The sequence below is a fragment of the Vulpes lagopus genome, chromosome 7, assembly GCF_018345385.1.
Source record: "Vulpes lagopus strain Blue_001 chromosome 7, ASM1834538v1, whole genome shotgun sequence".
NCBI classification, from domain to species: domain Eukaryota; kingdom Metazoa; phylum Chordata; class Mammalia; order Carnivora; family Canidae; genus Vulpes; species Vulpes lagopus.
Window position 1 is genome coordinate 106,828,241 of NC_054830.1, and position 16,369 is coordinate 106,844,609.

At 38.0% G+C, this 16,369-nt stretch overlaps 1 protein-coding gene across 3 annotated transcripts in view; it reads right to left on the reverse strand.

Moving 5' to 3' along the window:
- The window catches only part of PKD2L2 (polycystin 2 like 2, transient receptor potential cation channel), a 42,860-nt gene that overhangs the window by 9,599 nt on the left and 16,892 nt on the right, over positions 1–16,369 (reverse strand). For all 3 annotated transcript variants that reach the window (XM_041761284.1, XM_041761283.1, XM_041761285.1), the window contains exons 9-12: positions 9,705–9,825; positions 8,406–8,507; positions 6,687–6,748; positions 6,034–6,085 (exon numbers count right to left, since the gene is read on the reverse strand). In XM_041761284.1, the coding sequence (XP_041617218.1) occupies positions 6,034–6,085; positions 6,687–6,748; positions 8,406–8,507; positions 9,705–9,825 (337 nt within the window). The remainder of the gene's footprint in view (positions 1–6,033; positions 6,086–6,686; positions 6,749–8,405; positions 8,508–9,704; positions 9,826–16,369) is intronic.

Sequence of the window (16,369 nt, forward strand, 5' to 3'; positions counted from 1 at the left end):
GTGTCTCTTTTTATGCAAATACCAGAATATTTAGCTTGCCAAAGCTCTGGGTTTTTTCATTTGTTTGTTTCTTGATTTTTTTTAGAGAGAGCGCACAAGTAGGAGCAATAGAGGGAGCAGAGGGACAGGGAGAGAGAAAAATTTAAGCAGTCTCCACGCCTAGCACAGAGCCAGATGTGGGCTCAATCTCACAACTCAGATCATGACCTGAACCAAAATCAAGGGTCAGATACTTAACTGACTGAGCCACCTAGGATGCCCCCAAAGCTTTGTAATATAATTTGAAATCAAGGTGTATTAAGCCTCCAGCTTTCTTCTTTCTCAAGTTATTCTTTCTCAAGATTGCTTTGACTATTTGAGGCCTGTAGTTCCATATATATTTTAGGATTATTTTTTCTATTTCTGTGCAAAATGCCATTGGAATTTTGATAAGGATTGTATTGAATCTGTATATCACTCCAGGTAGTATGAACATTTTATCGATACTAATGCTTCTCATCCGTGAGCATGGAATATCTTTCAATTTGTATTTCTTCAGTTTCAGTGGTATTTTTTAAACTCCTTGTTTCTTATTTCTCCCATTGAAATTTCTTACTATGCATGTTTATGCTTTTTCCCTCTTATTCCATATTTGTTGACTAGTAGTTTCTTCCCACTGATCTTTTCAAAGAACCAGCCATTTTATTTATACAACTTTGTATTTGCCACTCATTAATTCTATTTTTTATCGTTATTTATTTTTTCTATTGTTATTTCCTAACTTTTTGAGTTGCTTTTTTTTTTTAAGATTTTATTTACCTACTCATGAGAGACACAGAGAGAGAGGCAGAGACACAGGAAGAGGGAGAAGCAGGCTTTATGCAGGGAGCCCGATGTGGGACTTGATCCCGGGTCCCCAGGTTCACCCCTGCCCCCAGACCAAAGGTGGTGCCAAACTGCTGAGTCACCCGGGCTGCCCACTTTTTGAGCTACATATTAAAATCAGTTTTTCAGTTTTGATTTTTACTGGTAAATTTAAGGCTGTTGATTTTCTTTTTTTAATTTTTTAATTTTTTTAAATTTTTATTTATTTATGATAGAGAGAGGCAGAAACACAGGCAGAGGGAGAAGCAGGCTCCATGCACCGGGAGCCCGATGTGGGATTTGATCCCGGGTCTCCAGGATCGCGCCCTGGGCCAAAGGCAGGCGCCAAACCGCTGCACCACCCAGGGATCCCAAGGCTGTTGATTTTCCTCTGGCATTTGACTTTGTCTCATAGATTCTCCTTTATAGTGTTTTTATGTTTTTTCATAAGAATTTTATGATTTTATTTTATATTTCCTATTTGATTCAATAATTAATAGTTTTTTTTAAAAAAAGATTTAAAAAGTGCATGTGTGGGTGGGGGGAAGGGCAGGAAAAGATTGGGTAGAGGTGCAGACTCCCCGATGAGCTGAGCAGAGCACTGCATCCCACAAGGGGCTCAACCTCACCACACTGAGATCATGATCCCAGCAGAAATCAAGAGTCCAGTACTTAACCGACTGAGCTACTCAGGCACCACAAGAATTGTTTAATAAAATCTTAATCTTTTTATTTCCTCATTTTGTTAAAACATTTTTACTGTGTTGCTTTTAAATAATCTTTTCTATGTTAACCATTTTTTGGATTTATTGAGTTTCTTTGTGGCCCAATATATGAATGTTTTTCATGAACGGGTTTTTGAAAAGCAGACATATCTTTGAGAGTATAAAGTTAGATTCACAACTATAAGGTCACCTTATCCATTATATTATTTTGTGGGTTTTTTAGCCTTTTATTTTTCCTGATCTCTTCTCTATTTTTAGTGTGTTCCTGTCGGTTTCTTATTTTATAAGTTTAGTAGGCCATACTTAATGGAATTGATGCTGTATTATGTGATGTATAATCATAACTATTAAAGTTGATGTTAGCACCATAAAGTGCCCTTCATGCCATTTAGAATTCTTTAGTTCTAGAATTCTACCTTGACTTACATTCAGTTGTGTCCTCTAAATCTTTTGCTAAACCTGTTTACACCTTTGCTCATGCTTTTATTTTTATTTATTTACTTATTAAGATTTTATTTATTAATTACTGAGACACACACACAGAGAGAGGCAGAGACACAGGCAGAGGGAGAAGCAGGCTCCATGCAGGGAGCCCGTCATGGGACTCGATCCCGGGCTGCCCTGCTCATGCTTTTATATTGAACTCTTCTGAATCACTTTGTTTTAGGTACATGTTTTAGAATATAGCATAGAATTGGGTGTTGCTTTGTGATTTAATCTGAAAATGTTTTTTTTCTTTTTCAGTAAATTAACTTTAGTTGCTTGTACTGATATGTCAGACATAACTGGTCACATTTACATCATACTGTTTTATGGTGTGTTTTAAATTTCTTACCACATGGTATATTTTGTTTTCATTTTTGTTTTGGTTCTTCTGCCCTTAGGAATGTATGTATTTTTGTTTTAGTGGTTTGTTTTTATTCATGCCTCTCTTTTTTTTTTTTTTTAAGATTTTATTTATTTATTCATGAGAGACACACAGAGAGAGAGAGAGAGAGAGAGGCAGAGGGAGAAGCAGGCTCCATGCAGGGAGCCCGACGTGCGACTCGATCCCAGGACTCTCTGGGATTACGCTGTGGGCCAAAGGCAGGCTCTAAAACGCTGAGCCACCCAGGGATCCCTTTCATGTCTCTCTTTTTTTTTTTTTTTTTAAGATTTATTTATTTATTTATGGTAGACATAGAGAGAGAGAGAGAGAGAAAGAGAGGGAGAGACACAGGAGGAGGGAGAAGCAGGCTCCATGCCGGGAGCCAGACGTGGGACTCGATCGCGGGACTCCAGGATCGCGCCCTGGGCCAAAGGCAGGCGCTAAACCACTGAGCCACCCAGGGATCCCCTCATGTCTCTTTTTAATACAACCTGGGTCCTCTCTTTCTTGCTGTGGCTCCCTCAACAAAGAAACAAGTTCAACAAGAAAATGAGCTTGTGGTATTTTCCTCTGTATTAACCCAAATATACTTAGTCTTATTACTGTATTTCATGGTATTTTAGAGATGGAGTCTAGTGTAAGACACATCATTCTTTATGGACAACTTAAGAAAGAAAGGCTGCCAGTTACAATATGATACAGTGTCAGCTATAAGGCACATCTTGATTTTAATTATGTTAAAATGTGAAAAAAATGTTTTAAATTCAATGAAACAATTTCTTACTCTTATTGTATTAAATATACTAATACATTCTTACTGGTTATTAACTCTAAATGATAATTCTTTAACTTTTAGCTATATATGCGAACCAGTCAACTTTTTTTACTTTATACCTTCTCTCTCCCCTCTTCCTTTTTCCAAAATTTCTCCAATCGTCTTTTGGTTGGCTGAAGCCAATCCATTCATAAAATCCTCAGGAATACAACAGTATTCTCTGAGTTCTTGCATGTTTTTTTTGTTGTGTTTTTTGTTTGTTTGTTTGTTTGTTTTTTTTAAGAGAGAGAGGCAGAGACACAGGCAGAGGGAGAGAGGGAGAAGCAGGTTCCATGCAGGAAGCCTGAGGTGGGACTCAATCCTGGGTCTCCAGGATCACATCCTGGGCTGAAGGTGGCACTAAACTGCTGAGCCCCCCGGGCTGCCTGAGTTCTTGCATGTTTAAAACTACTTGAGCCTTTACACTTGAAGCAGAGGTCTGCTGGATATAAATATGCTTGGCTTACATTTTCTTTCCTTGCATATTGTAGATATGGTTCTTTTGATTATGGTGTTGAATGTTGTCATGCTAACCTGGTTTTCTTTCTCTCTTAAAAAAAATAAGTCCATATTTTACTTGGATGAGTATTATGTTCATTCTAGCTGATTTCCCCTGGGAACACAGTATGATTTTCTTTCTTTCTTTCTTTCTTTCTTTCTTTCTTTCTTTCTTTCTTTCTTTCTTTCTTTCTTTCTTTCTTTTTCTTTCTTTCTTTCTTTCTTTCTTTCTTTCTTTCTTTCTTTCTTTCTTTCTTCTTTCCTTCCTTCCTTCCTTCCTTCCTTTCCTTCCTTCCTTCCTTCCTTCCTTCCTTCCTTCCTTCCTTCCTTCCTTCCTTTTTTAAAAGATTTATTTATTTTTTTATTCAGAGAGCGCGAAAGAGAGGCAGAGACACAGGCAGAGAGAGAAGCAGGCTCCATGCGGGGAGCCCGACATGGGATTCGATCCCAGGTCTCCAGGATCAAACCCCGGGCTACAGGGTGGCGGTTTAGCCACCAGGGCTGCCCCACAGTATGATTTTCAATTTACATCATCTTTTATTTCAGAAATGATTTAAAGACTCTCAAACTTAGGGAAAACAATACACTTTTTTTTCCTTCGAACTATCTGGAGTTGCCAACACGAATGTCCCATTGTCCCTGAGCACATCAGTGTGTATTTGCTGCTACAAGGACATTCTCCTTTATAATCACAGCATAAACATCAGAATCAGAAAATTGATATTGATAGATTATTATCCTCTAATGCTGAGTCTCCCATTCGAATTTCCCGGTTGTCCCAGTGATGCCCTTTATAGTAAAAGGATCTAGAGTCCAGGATTAGGCATTACAATGATTTGTCTTTTACTCTCATTCAGTCTGGTGTAGTTCCTCAGCTTTACCTTGGCTTTCTTGATACTTTTGAAGAATACAGGCCAGTAGTTTAGTTTTGTGTGATATTTTGTTATGTTACACATCTTTGGCAAGAGCATTATAAAAGCTGTGTTCTCTTAGCATCTTATCAAAAGATGTATGATTTCAGTTTTTTCCCATACTGACCAAGGCACTGTCTGCCAGATTCCCCCACCCTGACATAACTCGTTTTTTTTTTTTTGTAATTAATATGCATTTTGTGGAGAAGTATGCAGAAGTTCCATTTTCGTCCAATTTTTGTCCATGTATATGTTTAGGTCAGTGGAATCCTATGTTATTCAATGGGTTACACATATTATTCATTATGGTGCTTAAATATTCCCAGATTTGGCTAGTGAGGGCCCCTTGAACCTGACCTTTTGTCTTTTTAACAGATCTTCATCATTCTTTGAGCACTTTTACTTTCTGGCTCAACCAGATATTCCAGACTCACGTTGTATTTTCCAGCCCTGGAATTTAGCCGTATCTCCTCAGAGGCCCTGGTTCCTTTTAGAAGAGAATGGTATTTGGAAACCAAGGTCTGGGCAACTAACGTAGTTTTTACTTCTAGACTTAGTGTGTAGATAGAGCTATAGAATACATACACATGCACACCTACAATTCTAATCCAACACCACAAAGTTCATTTTAACCTTCAGCCTTTCCATTTTGGGACTCCCTTACCTCACAGTTGGAAACCTCACTCCAGTACATGTATCACTGACCTCTGAACAACACAGGGGCACCAACCCCTGTGCAGTTGAAAATGTGTGTGTAACTTTTGACTCCCTGAAAACTTAACAACTAATAGACTATTGTTGATTGAAGCCTTACCTATACTATAAACAGTTGATTAAAACATTTTCTGTATATAATATGTATTATATGCTGTATTAAAGTACTGAGAAGATCATAAGGTAGAGAAAATACATTTGTAATAAATACTGTGTTTTTTTTTAAACCCACATATAAGTGGACCCGTGAAGTTTAAACTGTGTGGGTCCACTTACACATGGATTTTTTTTACAGTACTGTAAACATAACCTTTCTGTTCAAGGGTCAACTGTATAAAACATTAAAGTGATTCATCACATTAATGATATCAAGAGGAAAATTACATAATCATGTCAATAAGAGTATACTCACTAAACCCTGTGTGATAATCCCACAGCGACTATACAGCTGTAGGACCAGGAATCTGGCTGAGAGCAACAATAAGACAGGTAGCTTGTAGGATTGAAATGACTTGTTCTAAACAAAATAGCTAGACTGGGAGACGTTTTTGGAGGTGGCAGCTACTGCTCTAAAGAATGCAGATCATTTCAATTATTTATCAGAACTCTTGTAGGCATATTTCTAATAAAGCTATCTTTATGAGAAAGTTAAAATCTTACATTTTCATCAAAGCCTTCTCTTCTGGCTTGCTCAGCCAAATCTCCTTTCATACTAAGAATATAAAATAAAAACCAGAGACATATGACAGTAGAAAAGGAAATGCCAACATAAAATATCAGCTCTATAGTTAGGCTCTGAACTGCATTTTTGGTCTTTTTGATAACACCAGTCATTTGGAAAATGTGGTCATTAATAAGTTCTCCAGAGTGTCACATCTCTAGATATAAAAAAGTGTTTATATTATGTCCCATGGCCACAGGCCTGGGCTTGGGAAGCATTTTGGCAGCAAAATGATTTATTAACTATAAAGGTATCCTTAAATATTTTGTATAAAAATGTTCTTATTTTGATAGCTAAGTCAATGTGCTTAGTGCAGACTAAAATTTTTAACTACCTTTTTAGGGGGTCTGTATTATCCTGTCCAGTTTTCTGTTAAAGCTTTTTCTGAGTTGCATGGCATATGTTCTATTAATTTTTAATTAGCTTAGCTTAGAATATCATAGCACTCTCAGAATTAGGCACTATTGGAGGATGTATTGACAACGTATTTGGAATCAACACATTGGATGGTGATTGTTTTGCAATCAAGACCTCACTCATTGTGAGTTTTTCATATAATATACAGTCTTAAATGGTAAGTTAAAAATCCTACCTTATGTCTTCATCCTGTTCAGGTTTCTTTAGTCTGAGCTTTTCAAGAACATTGTTGTAACTCTAGACATAATTAAAAATAGTTTAAAACTTCAGCAAATAAATATCCTATATTCTGATCAAGGAAAAAGAAATATGGAATGCTTGTCTCTAGGGACTACTACAACCCTAAAGAAATATGGAGGCAGTGCTATGATTTTCTTTCCTTCACTTTGTCACTGCATATGTTTTCTGCCTGCTAGTGAAAAAAAGGGGTGCTCTTGTGGGCATCACACTTGAACTTGAAAAAAATGATTAAGAAGTTTTATTAACATTTATTGCATTTAAGAATATTAACACTTGGGATGCCTTGTGGCTCAGTGGTTGAGTGTCTGCCTTCAGCTCAGGTTGTGATTCTGGAGTCCTGGGATCGAGTCCCACATTGGGCTCCCTGTGTGGAGCCTGCTTCTCCCTTCTGCCTACATTTCTGCCTCTCTCTGTGTCTCTCATGAATAAATAAATAAAATCTTTAAAAAAAAAAAGAATGTTAAAAAAAATAAATAAAAATAAAAAAATAAAAAAAGAATGTTAACACTCTAATGCACATTAGCAGCATAATAATCAAGAGATGAAAGATGAGGGATCCCTGGGTGGCTCAGCGGTTTAGCGCCTGCCTTTGGCCTGGGGTGTGATCCTGGAGTCCCTGGATCAAGTTCTTCATTGGGCAACCTGCATGGAGCCTGCTTCTTCCTCTGCCTGTGTCTCTGCCTCTCTCTCTCTCATGAATAAATAAAAAAATCTTTAAAAAGATGAAAAAACCTACACTTCAGCTCACTGGAGGGCATATTAATAGTTTCATTTTATAAGTGAGTTCTGGGACAGTTTTCTTTATTTTTTATAAGTTGTTTTTTTTTTTTTTTTTTATTATAGTCACACAGAGAGAGGCAGAGACATAGGCAGAGGGAGAAGCAGACTCCATGCACCAGGAGCCCGACATGGGATTCGATCCCGGGTCTCCAGGATCGCACCCTGGGCCAAAGGCAGGCGCTAAACTGCTGCGCCACCCAGGAATCCCATCTGGGACAGTTTTCAAACACTAATAACCTCACGTCTTTTAGGACTTTTGCTATGTGAAGTGATGTGATTAGAGCCATGGCTATGCAGAGGTGGGCAAGATGGCACACTCATGACTCTGCTAAGAACTCAAGTGAAGTAGGTGCTGAAGAGGACAGGGAAGATGCCAGTCTGTCAAGGAGAACAGAATGTCAGGATGGAGGGAGCATTGCTGGAGTCAGTGAGTGACATGAGCAGAGGCGCAGGGGGAGAGGTACAGCAAGAGATGGTACACAGCATTGTGCTCAAACATGAGCTGGGACATAACAATGCTGTAAATGGAGTTGAAGGTAGGAACGCTATATGTAGTTCAGTGATAGTGATTAGAGAGAAGTTGGGACTGTGAGACTTAAGGAGGCCCTTGGACTTATTTGATGGGCCCAGAGAAACTCTGAAGAATTTTGGCAGAGAAGTGATAACATAGCTGGCTGGTGCAGGAATGAGGCCAGAAGATGTTACTATACTCAAGGCTGGGTGAAGAATATGTGGAGGGCCCTAATCCAGGGTCGGCAGTGAGAATTCAACATGTCCTTGAATCTCGCAAATGTGAACTAAAGCCTCCTGTCTCTCTCATGAATAAATACATAAAAGCGTAAAAAATTTGAGTTAGGAAAAGACTTGGACATACCTTTTTAATCATTTTACCAAGTTCAAAATCTGGTCGTCTGCCTATTGAATAATCAGCTTTCACTTCAGAATAGGTATCATTAATAATTGCCAAGAACATGTTCTGAAAAAAAATCACATAATTATTTCAGTAAAAACTTACATGTTAGCGACTCTGATAAGTGCTGGGATTTGTAAAATTAAGATTTAAAATTTTAAAGTAGCTCATATGGGGCAGCCCGGTGGCTCAGCGGTTTAGCGCTGCCTTCAGCCCAGGGCATGATCCTGGAGACCTGGGATCGAGTCCCATGTCAGGCTCCCTGCATGGAGCCTGCTTCTCATGCTCTTTATCTCTCTCTGTGTCTCTCATGAATAAATAAATAAAATCTTGAAAAAAAATAAAAATAACGTAGCTCATATGATCAGTAATAGAGAAATGGCCATGTAGACTATAACATAGTAGAATGAGGAATGTATAGAGTGTGGATATAGGAAAATATGTTTATGGTAAATGAGAAAATATAAAATACGCATATGAACTGGTATATATGTATATATACACACATGCAAATACACTAATTGGTAAACATTGCATATCAGAAGAAAATAGAATAACTATATGTTCATGAGAGTATTTTTTTTTTTAATTTTATAAGCTGTTTAAATGCACAGCCATACTAAAGCTCTTACGAATACTCTGTTCATATAATACAAACAGCTGTGGTAAGGGTATTTTACTCTCCGCCTACCATTCGCTGAGGCCCAACTCTGTCACTCTGAGGACTTTTGGCCACCACCAGGGCTTAACTGCTGCACGTTGACAAAATGTTTTTAAGGAGGACTACAGCAATGCCTGGACTAGGAAAACAAGTTTTCCTGATTAGGAAGACCAAATAAATTTGTCCTGAGCACACATGGAAGACCCATCCTGGAGACCTAAAAATCACAAAGGTAGGAGCTTTTAGCCATAAGAGCTAGAAGCCATTGTGCTATGGGCAGAGCATATTCATCCCTACCAGTGTGGGATGTCTTGGGCTGGAGAGACCTGGGATATTCAAGTTACATGTGGAGAAGATTGAGCACATGACTAGCACACAGGAGACCCCAAGATGGTAACTACTGTGATTATGGTCTCCTTTGGACAAATTGAAAACATCTAGACACAGGACATAGCCTGGATTCTTAGGAATCCACACAATTCCTAATAAATATAAAAAGTTCTGACAGCTAAGCAGTGATACTGTAATTTCTTCTAAATAAATTCCATTTTTTTTTATTCTAAAAAAATACAAGCAAAAGGAACATATACGATCATACTTACCAGCAGGACAAAGAACACAAAAAAGATGAAAGTGATGAAGTAAATGGGTCCCAGGATACGATTGGCTTGCTGAATACCAGCAAAATTAAAATCTCCAAGAACAATTCGAAATTGTGCAAATCTTTGATAGGAAGAAAGGAAAACATTATATCCCCTCATACATAAATGACAACTGATGGGGGTTACCACTGTGTCTAGGAAAAATATCCATCCAGCTGCATATGGCATAGGTTCTCTGGTGTTAGTCATATTAGCACAGTCCTATAAAACTAGGTGTGGAAAGTCGCCTCACAGTTAAGATAAAGTACTTCAGTAGCTCAGCGGTGATTCAGGAAATGACAGGCTGCCACTTAATGTTCACCTGCAAGATTTGGCCCTTGAGATACCTGCTTACCAATTAATCTTGGCTATAGCTTTCTTAGCCTTTCCTGTGCTCTTCTAAAACTTAGAATACTTGACCTTGTCCAATCAGAATTTTCAACTTGTACCTAGACCCAAGAACCCTAAAATTTCAAATATCAAAAATGTGCTGTTTAAATTGTACACCTCTTCTGCTAAAATAAGATGCAACAATTTGTCACTTGCTGAGTCTCAAGTGCTGGTAATGATCCTCAAATATGATCTGGAGTTTTTTTGTTTTCTTTGGTTTTTTTTGAAGGAGAGCACATGCCAGTGAGCAGGGAAAGGGGCAGAGGGAGAGGATGAGAGAGAGAAGACTCCCAGCTGAGTGTGGAACCCAACTCAGGGCTCAATCCCAGGACCCTGAGATCATGATCTGAGCCAAAATCAAGAGTCAGATGCTCAACCAATGGAGCCAGCCAAGCGCCCCCTGAGGTTTATTTTATTCTCTTCAATAACTATCAATCTTGGATTTGATGTAAAATAATATTTAAAATATTACAGATCTTCATTTTATTAATACTAAAGGTGGAAAATTAAGAAATTAAGGCTTTGAATGAGCACAGTAGTAGGAGAGGTAGAATTAGGATTACTTAACATCTTATTTTCTCATCATTAATTTGCAATGGCATTGCCAGACATGCCAGGCATATGTTATACATTATATAGATTATTCATTTTTTTTAAGTTGAGAACTGTTTAATCTTTATTCATATATTAAGCAATTAATTTTAAAAGTATTTGGATCTTTCTTTACAAGTTAAAATTGTTTTCTTAGGAATAATTATCTTTTTAGCTGTAATACAAACACTGAGCAATCTGCAGAAGCAAGTTAGAATTTTGCATAAATGGTGATAAACATAAAGATTGTTGCTTGGGTTCTGTATTATACCAGCAATTAAATTTCAGCATTATTTTAATTAATGTTAATAGAGCCAACAGTCCCAGTAATCAGATTTAACCTAAATTCCAAAGGAAATGATATCAGATTTAACCTATATTCCAAAGGAGGTCATTGGGTCAGTAGGTTATTAGGTTAGAAAAAGATTTGTCGTTTCCATTTTTAAAACCCAGGTTCCGGGATCCCTGGGTGGCGCAGTGGTTTGGCGCCTGCCTTTGGCCCAGGGCGCGATCCTGGAGACCCGGGATCGAATCCCACATCAGGCTCCCGGTGCATGGAGCCTGCTTCTCCCTCTGCCTGTGTCTCTGCCTCTCTCTCTCTTTCTCTGTGACTATCATAAATAAATAAAAATTATAAAAAATAAAATAAAAAATAAAACCCAGGTTCCTGAGTTGATCATTTTAAATTAATAACTTAAAAATTACTAATAATTAGATGAAACTAAATTTTTTTCTTTGTATTACGTGAACAGTACATAGGAAAATAATCTCTGTTACTCTTGCTTTGTAACAGTAACATGCTTCTTTATTACTCATATTTTCTGGAATGGATAACATCTATTTTATGTTTCATATGTATAGCCAGGACTCTAATATTGGACAATTAAAAGAGAAAAAAGCAGCAGTCCAGTTTTTCTAATTATAATAATAATGCATGTTCATGGGAGAAATTTTATAAAGTACTAAAGAAAAAGTTTTAAAAATTCATAAGCTAATTAGGAATAACCACATTTAAAAAAAAAGGAATAACCACATTTGATACTTTTGCCTTATTTGAATATATGTTTGATATATTTTGATGCCATTGTTACTGCTATTAGATGCTTAAAATGAGTTCTTTATTTTATGGGGAAGCCTGGGATGGAATTTTTTAGTAGTATGTAGATACTTTGCTTGATTGGTTAGTCAGTCAAAAGGAGGAAGTCTTCTTATTCCTGGTTGCTTTTGCCCAGCACGTAAAGGGAGCATATAGCTGTAAACAATGAAGGAAGAAACTATGAAAAGAGCCTGGATGTCCATCCACAGATGAATAGATAAAGAAGATGTGGAATATAAATACAATGGAATACTACTTAGCGATCAAAAAAATGAAATCTTGCCATTTGCAATGATGTGAGTGGAACTAGAGGCCTTATGCTAAGTGAAATGTCAGAGAAAGACAATTATGATATGATCTCACTCATATGTGGAATTTAAGAAACAAAACAGAGGATCATAGGGGAAGAGAGGAAAAAAAATAAGACAAAACCAGAGAGGGAGACAAACCAGAAGAGACTCTTAATCATAGGAAACAAAGTGAGGGTCGCTGGAGGGGAGGGAGTGGAGGGATGGGGTAACTGGGTGATGGGCATTAAGGAGGGCATTTGATGTGATGAGCACTGGATGTTATATAAGGCTGATGATTCATTGAATTCTACCTCTGAAACTAATAATACATCATATGTTAATTAATTGAATTTGAATAAAACAAACAAAAAACCAATGAAGGAAGAAAATGTATTTAAAGAAATTGGCTACTTGAACTCGTTACCTGGAGTTTCATCCTGGGTACCTAAGACACAATTAAATCATACTTAAAGTGTTTATTCAGCCTTTCCTTCTTTTCTTTTCTTTTCTTTTTTTTTTTTAAGATTTATTTATTTTAGAGCAAGAGAGAGCAGGGGGGAGGGGCAAAGAGAGAGGGAGCGACTTAAGCACACTCCATGCTGAGCCTGGAGCCTGACACTGGGCTCCATCTCATGACTCTGAGATCACGACCCTGAGATCATGACATGAGCTGAAACCAAGAGTTGGCCACTTAACTGACTAAACCACCTAGGTACTCCATTTATTCAGCTTTTAATACTGTTTCATAATGTTCTTCTATACAAGATAGAAAAAGATAAGCTGACCTGGAAGAAGAACAAAGTCTCTTAACAAATATACCTCTCTGGTATAGGAGATCAAGCTTGATCTGTAATCTTTGAGGTGTATTTATAGGAGAAAAGATAAGTTAAGGAGGCATCATTTCTCTTCTCCAGAAATTAGCTCATTAACTACAGCTCCCATTCAGCCCTTCTCTATCAGGAAAATATCCAGATACCCCTGCTGTGTAAGTAATGTGAATAACAAAACCCTAACCAATTTGCTGAATGGTTATAATCAGGAGACTTCAAACAATGTAATTGTCATTTTTCTCCTCCTAATTGGAGTTTGTCTCCTCCCACCCTCCCACCCTAAGCTAAAAGGAACACCATGACTGCTTTGCATACAGGGTTATGTTGAATGAAAATACTATTTTGTAGCTTCCTGATACCCTTGGTAACTTTCTGTAGTTCTCTTTTACTGAGAAAACTTGCAGCTAACAGGTTATTCCATAATAATATACCATTATGATTAATACGACTTCACATACCTGGATACTTAGCTATTTCTCAGCATTCTCCAAATACTGCCTAGTCCACTATCTGTCTTTTGTAATTCAAGTTAAACATGTTAGGCCTTCTTGTTCCAGTCTATCTCATACCTTCTCCCACCTGATGTATCTCTACGCCACATTTTCAGTAATTCTTTGCTGACCTATTTTTTACTTCATTCATTATCTTAATCTCTTGCTTGCTGTCAAACCTGCTGTCAAACCAACTAGAGTTTTTTTTATTTTTTATTTTTAAGTAGGATCCATGTGCAGCATGGAGCCCAGTGTGGGCCTCAAACCCACAACCCTGAGATCAAGACCCCAGCCGAGATAAAGAGTCCAAAGCTCAATTGACTGGGCCACCCAGGTGCCCCATGTCAACTAGGTTTTAAATCTCAGTTACTACAATTTTCAGTTTTAGAATTCTGTTTTTGATACTTTTTCAAATATGTAATTTTTATACTGTCCTGTTCTATAACGATATTTTCTGACTTATGTTTTATTTCTCTAAATATAGGAAGTATTGCATGGTTATTCCAGTATCAGAAGTCTTTGAGTCTGTTGTTTGTTATCTGCTAATTCTTGCTTATGATTTCTTACCCCTTCTGTACCAGGTTGGTTTTGACTATCAATAGTAAGTTATATTTGAAAAATTGCTTGTAGAAATAATTTGAGACTTAGAATGAATAAACCTTTCTCCAGAGAGGTTTTTTGTTTGTGTCTGCAGATGCACACAGACATTCTAGCCCAGGACCATCTTAATCCAACTTTAAGACATGAAATTATGAGGGATTGGTTCACCTTTAACTTGAGGCACTAGCACTTCAGTTTCCTTGCCTGATGTGTGGAGAAGTTCTCAGATAAGCCCTCTCCTTGACACCCCCCAGGCAAGCTCTGGACTTTGCCTTCTGTTTCCTTTCTGGGAGAGGTGGCCAGGAGCACAGTTTTCTTCTTTTTTTTTTTATAAATTTGTTTTTTATTGGTATTCAGTTTGCCAACATATAGAATGACACCCACTGCTCATCCCGTCAAGTGCCCACCTCAGAGGAGCACAGTTTCTTGACTATTTCTCTGGATCATCAAAAATGCCTTCATGGTGGAGGGTTTGAGGAAGGTGGCGGGAGTAAGAAACATTAGGATTTACTAATGTAAGTCCCCACCTAGACAACAATCACATAGGCAGAATTTGGTGTAACTGTTTTGGAGCTCTGGAGCCTCGTTAAGGCTAGCAATGGTCAGGGGAAGGCTTAGACAACTTTGGTCTATTTCAGGTTTCAGGTTCGCAAAAACTACCTATCTCCCACCCCCGAGCCCATGGCAGGCAGCCATGCATGTATCCCTGGGGCAGCTTGCATGCAACCTCTGGGAGTGAGGGTGGGCAATCAGGACACTGTTTTCCAAACATTAAGGGTCTGTGTTCTGATTGCCGAAAGCTCCTTCTGATCACAGGGGTGCAGACAGAGGTGGGCATATTCCCCTGTCTGTTGCATGTCGCTCTCCCTCTTGCTGAAGAAATGTCCTTGGGATTAAATGGCTGGTGCCCTCCCCTCCTCCTTCATTTGTCCTTTTTTAAGGAAAAGGAGCCAGACATTAAAGACATTCCCTTTGGAGCCAGACATTAAAGACATCAAAAGCAACTGCATATATAGAGGAAATTAGAAAGTCACCATGCATCTCCAAGAAACATGCAGGCTCAGAAAAGACCTAAGAAGACCTTTACATGGGGCACTTGGGTAGCTCAGTTAGTTAAATTTCTGTCTTCGGCTCACATCATGATGCCAGGGTCCTGAGATCGAGCTCTGTGTCGGGATCCCTGCTTCTCCCTCTCCCTCTGCCTGCCACTCCCCCTGCTTGTGCGCATGCATGCTCTCTGTCAAATAAATGAATAAAATTTGTTTACAAAAGAACTTTTACAGTTTAGGCTAATCCTCGGTTTGAAGACAGTAAATAATAATAATAATAATAATAAAACAGGAAACCTGCTGAAGGGCAAGAATCTTATTTCCAGGGTTACCACATTCTGCATTCAAATGTCCAGTTTTCAACAACTAGAAAAGACAGGACATACAAAGAAGCCGGGAACTATGAACCCATCGAAGGAAAAAAATAAACCAACAAAAACTATACCTGAGAAAAACCAGATGGCAAGCCTACTAGACAAAGACTTTAAAACAGCCATCTTAGAGATGCTCAGAGAACTATAAGACATGGAGGAAGTCAAGAAAATGGTTTATGAACAAAATGGAAATATCTATAAAGATATAGAAAACCAAAGGAAACCAAGAGGAAATTGTAGAGCTGAAAAATACAATAATTGACATCAAAGTTCATTAGAGGGAGTCAGAGGGATATTTGAGTAGGCAGAAGAAAAAAAAAATAAGTGAACCTAAAGATAGGATGATTGATATTATCAAGCCTGGGAAACAGAAAGGAAGAAGATTGAAGAAAAATGAACAGAGCCTCTGGGACACCATCAAGAGACCAACATATCCTAAGGACATGAAAAGATGCTCCATATCACCAACCATCAGGGAAATGCAAATCACAACCACAATGAGATATCACCTCACACCCATTAGGATGTCTACTATTAAAAAAAAAAAAAAAAAAAAGCAGCCCAGAAAATAACAAGTGTTGATGAGGATGTAGGGAAATTGAAACCCTGGTGTACCATTGGTAGGTATGCAAATGATGCGGCCACTGTAGAAAACAGTATGGTGGTTCCTCAAAAAAATTTAGAATAGAATTTCCATGGGATTCAGCAATTCCACCTCTGGGTGTACACCGAAAAGAATTGAAAGCAGAGTCTCAAAGAGATTTGTATGCCCATGTTCACAGAAGCATTATTCACAAAAGCTAAGACTTGGAAGAAGTCCACGTGGCTATTAACAGATTAATGGATAATCAAAATAAGATTTATACATAAAATGGGATATTATTCAGCTTTAAAAAGGGAGGAAATTCTGACATA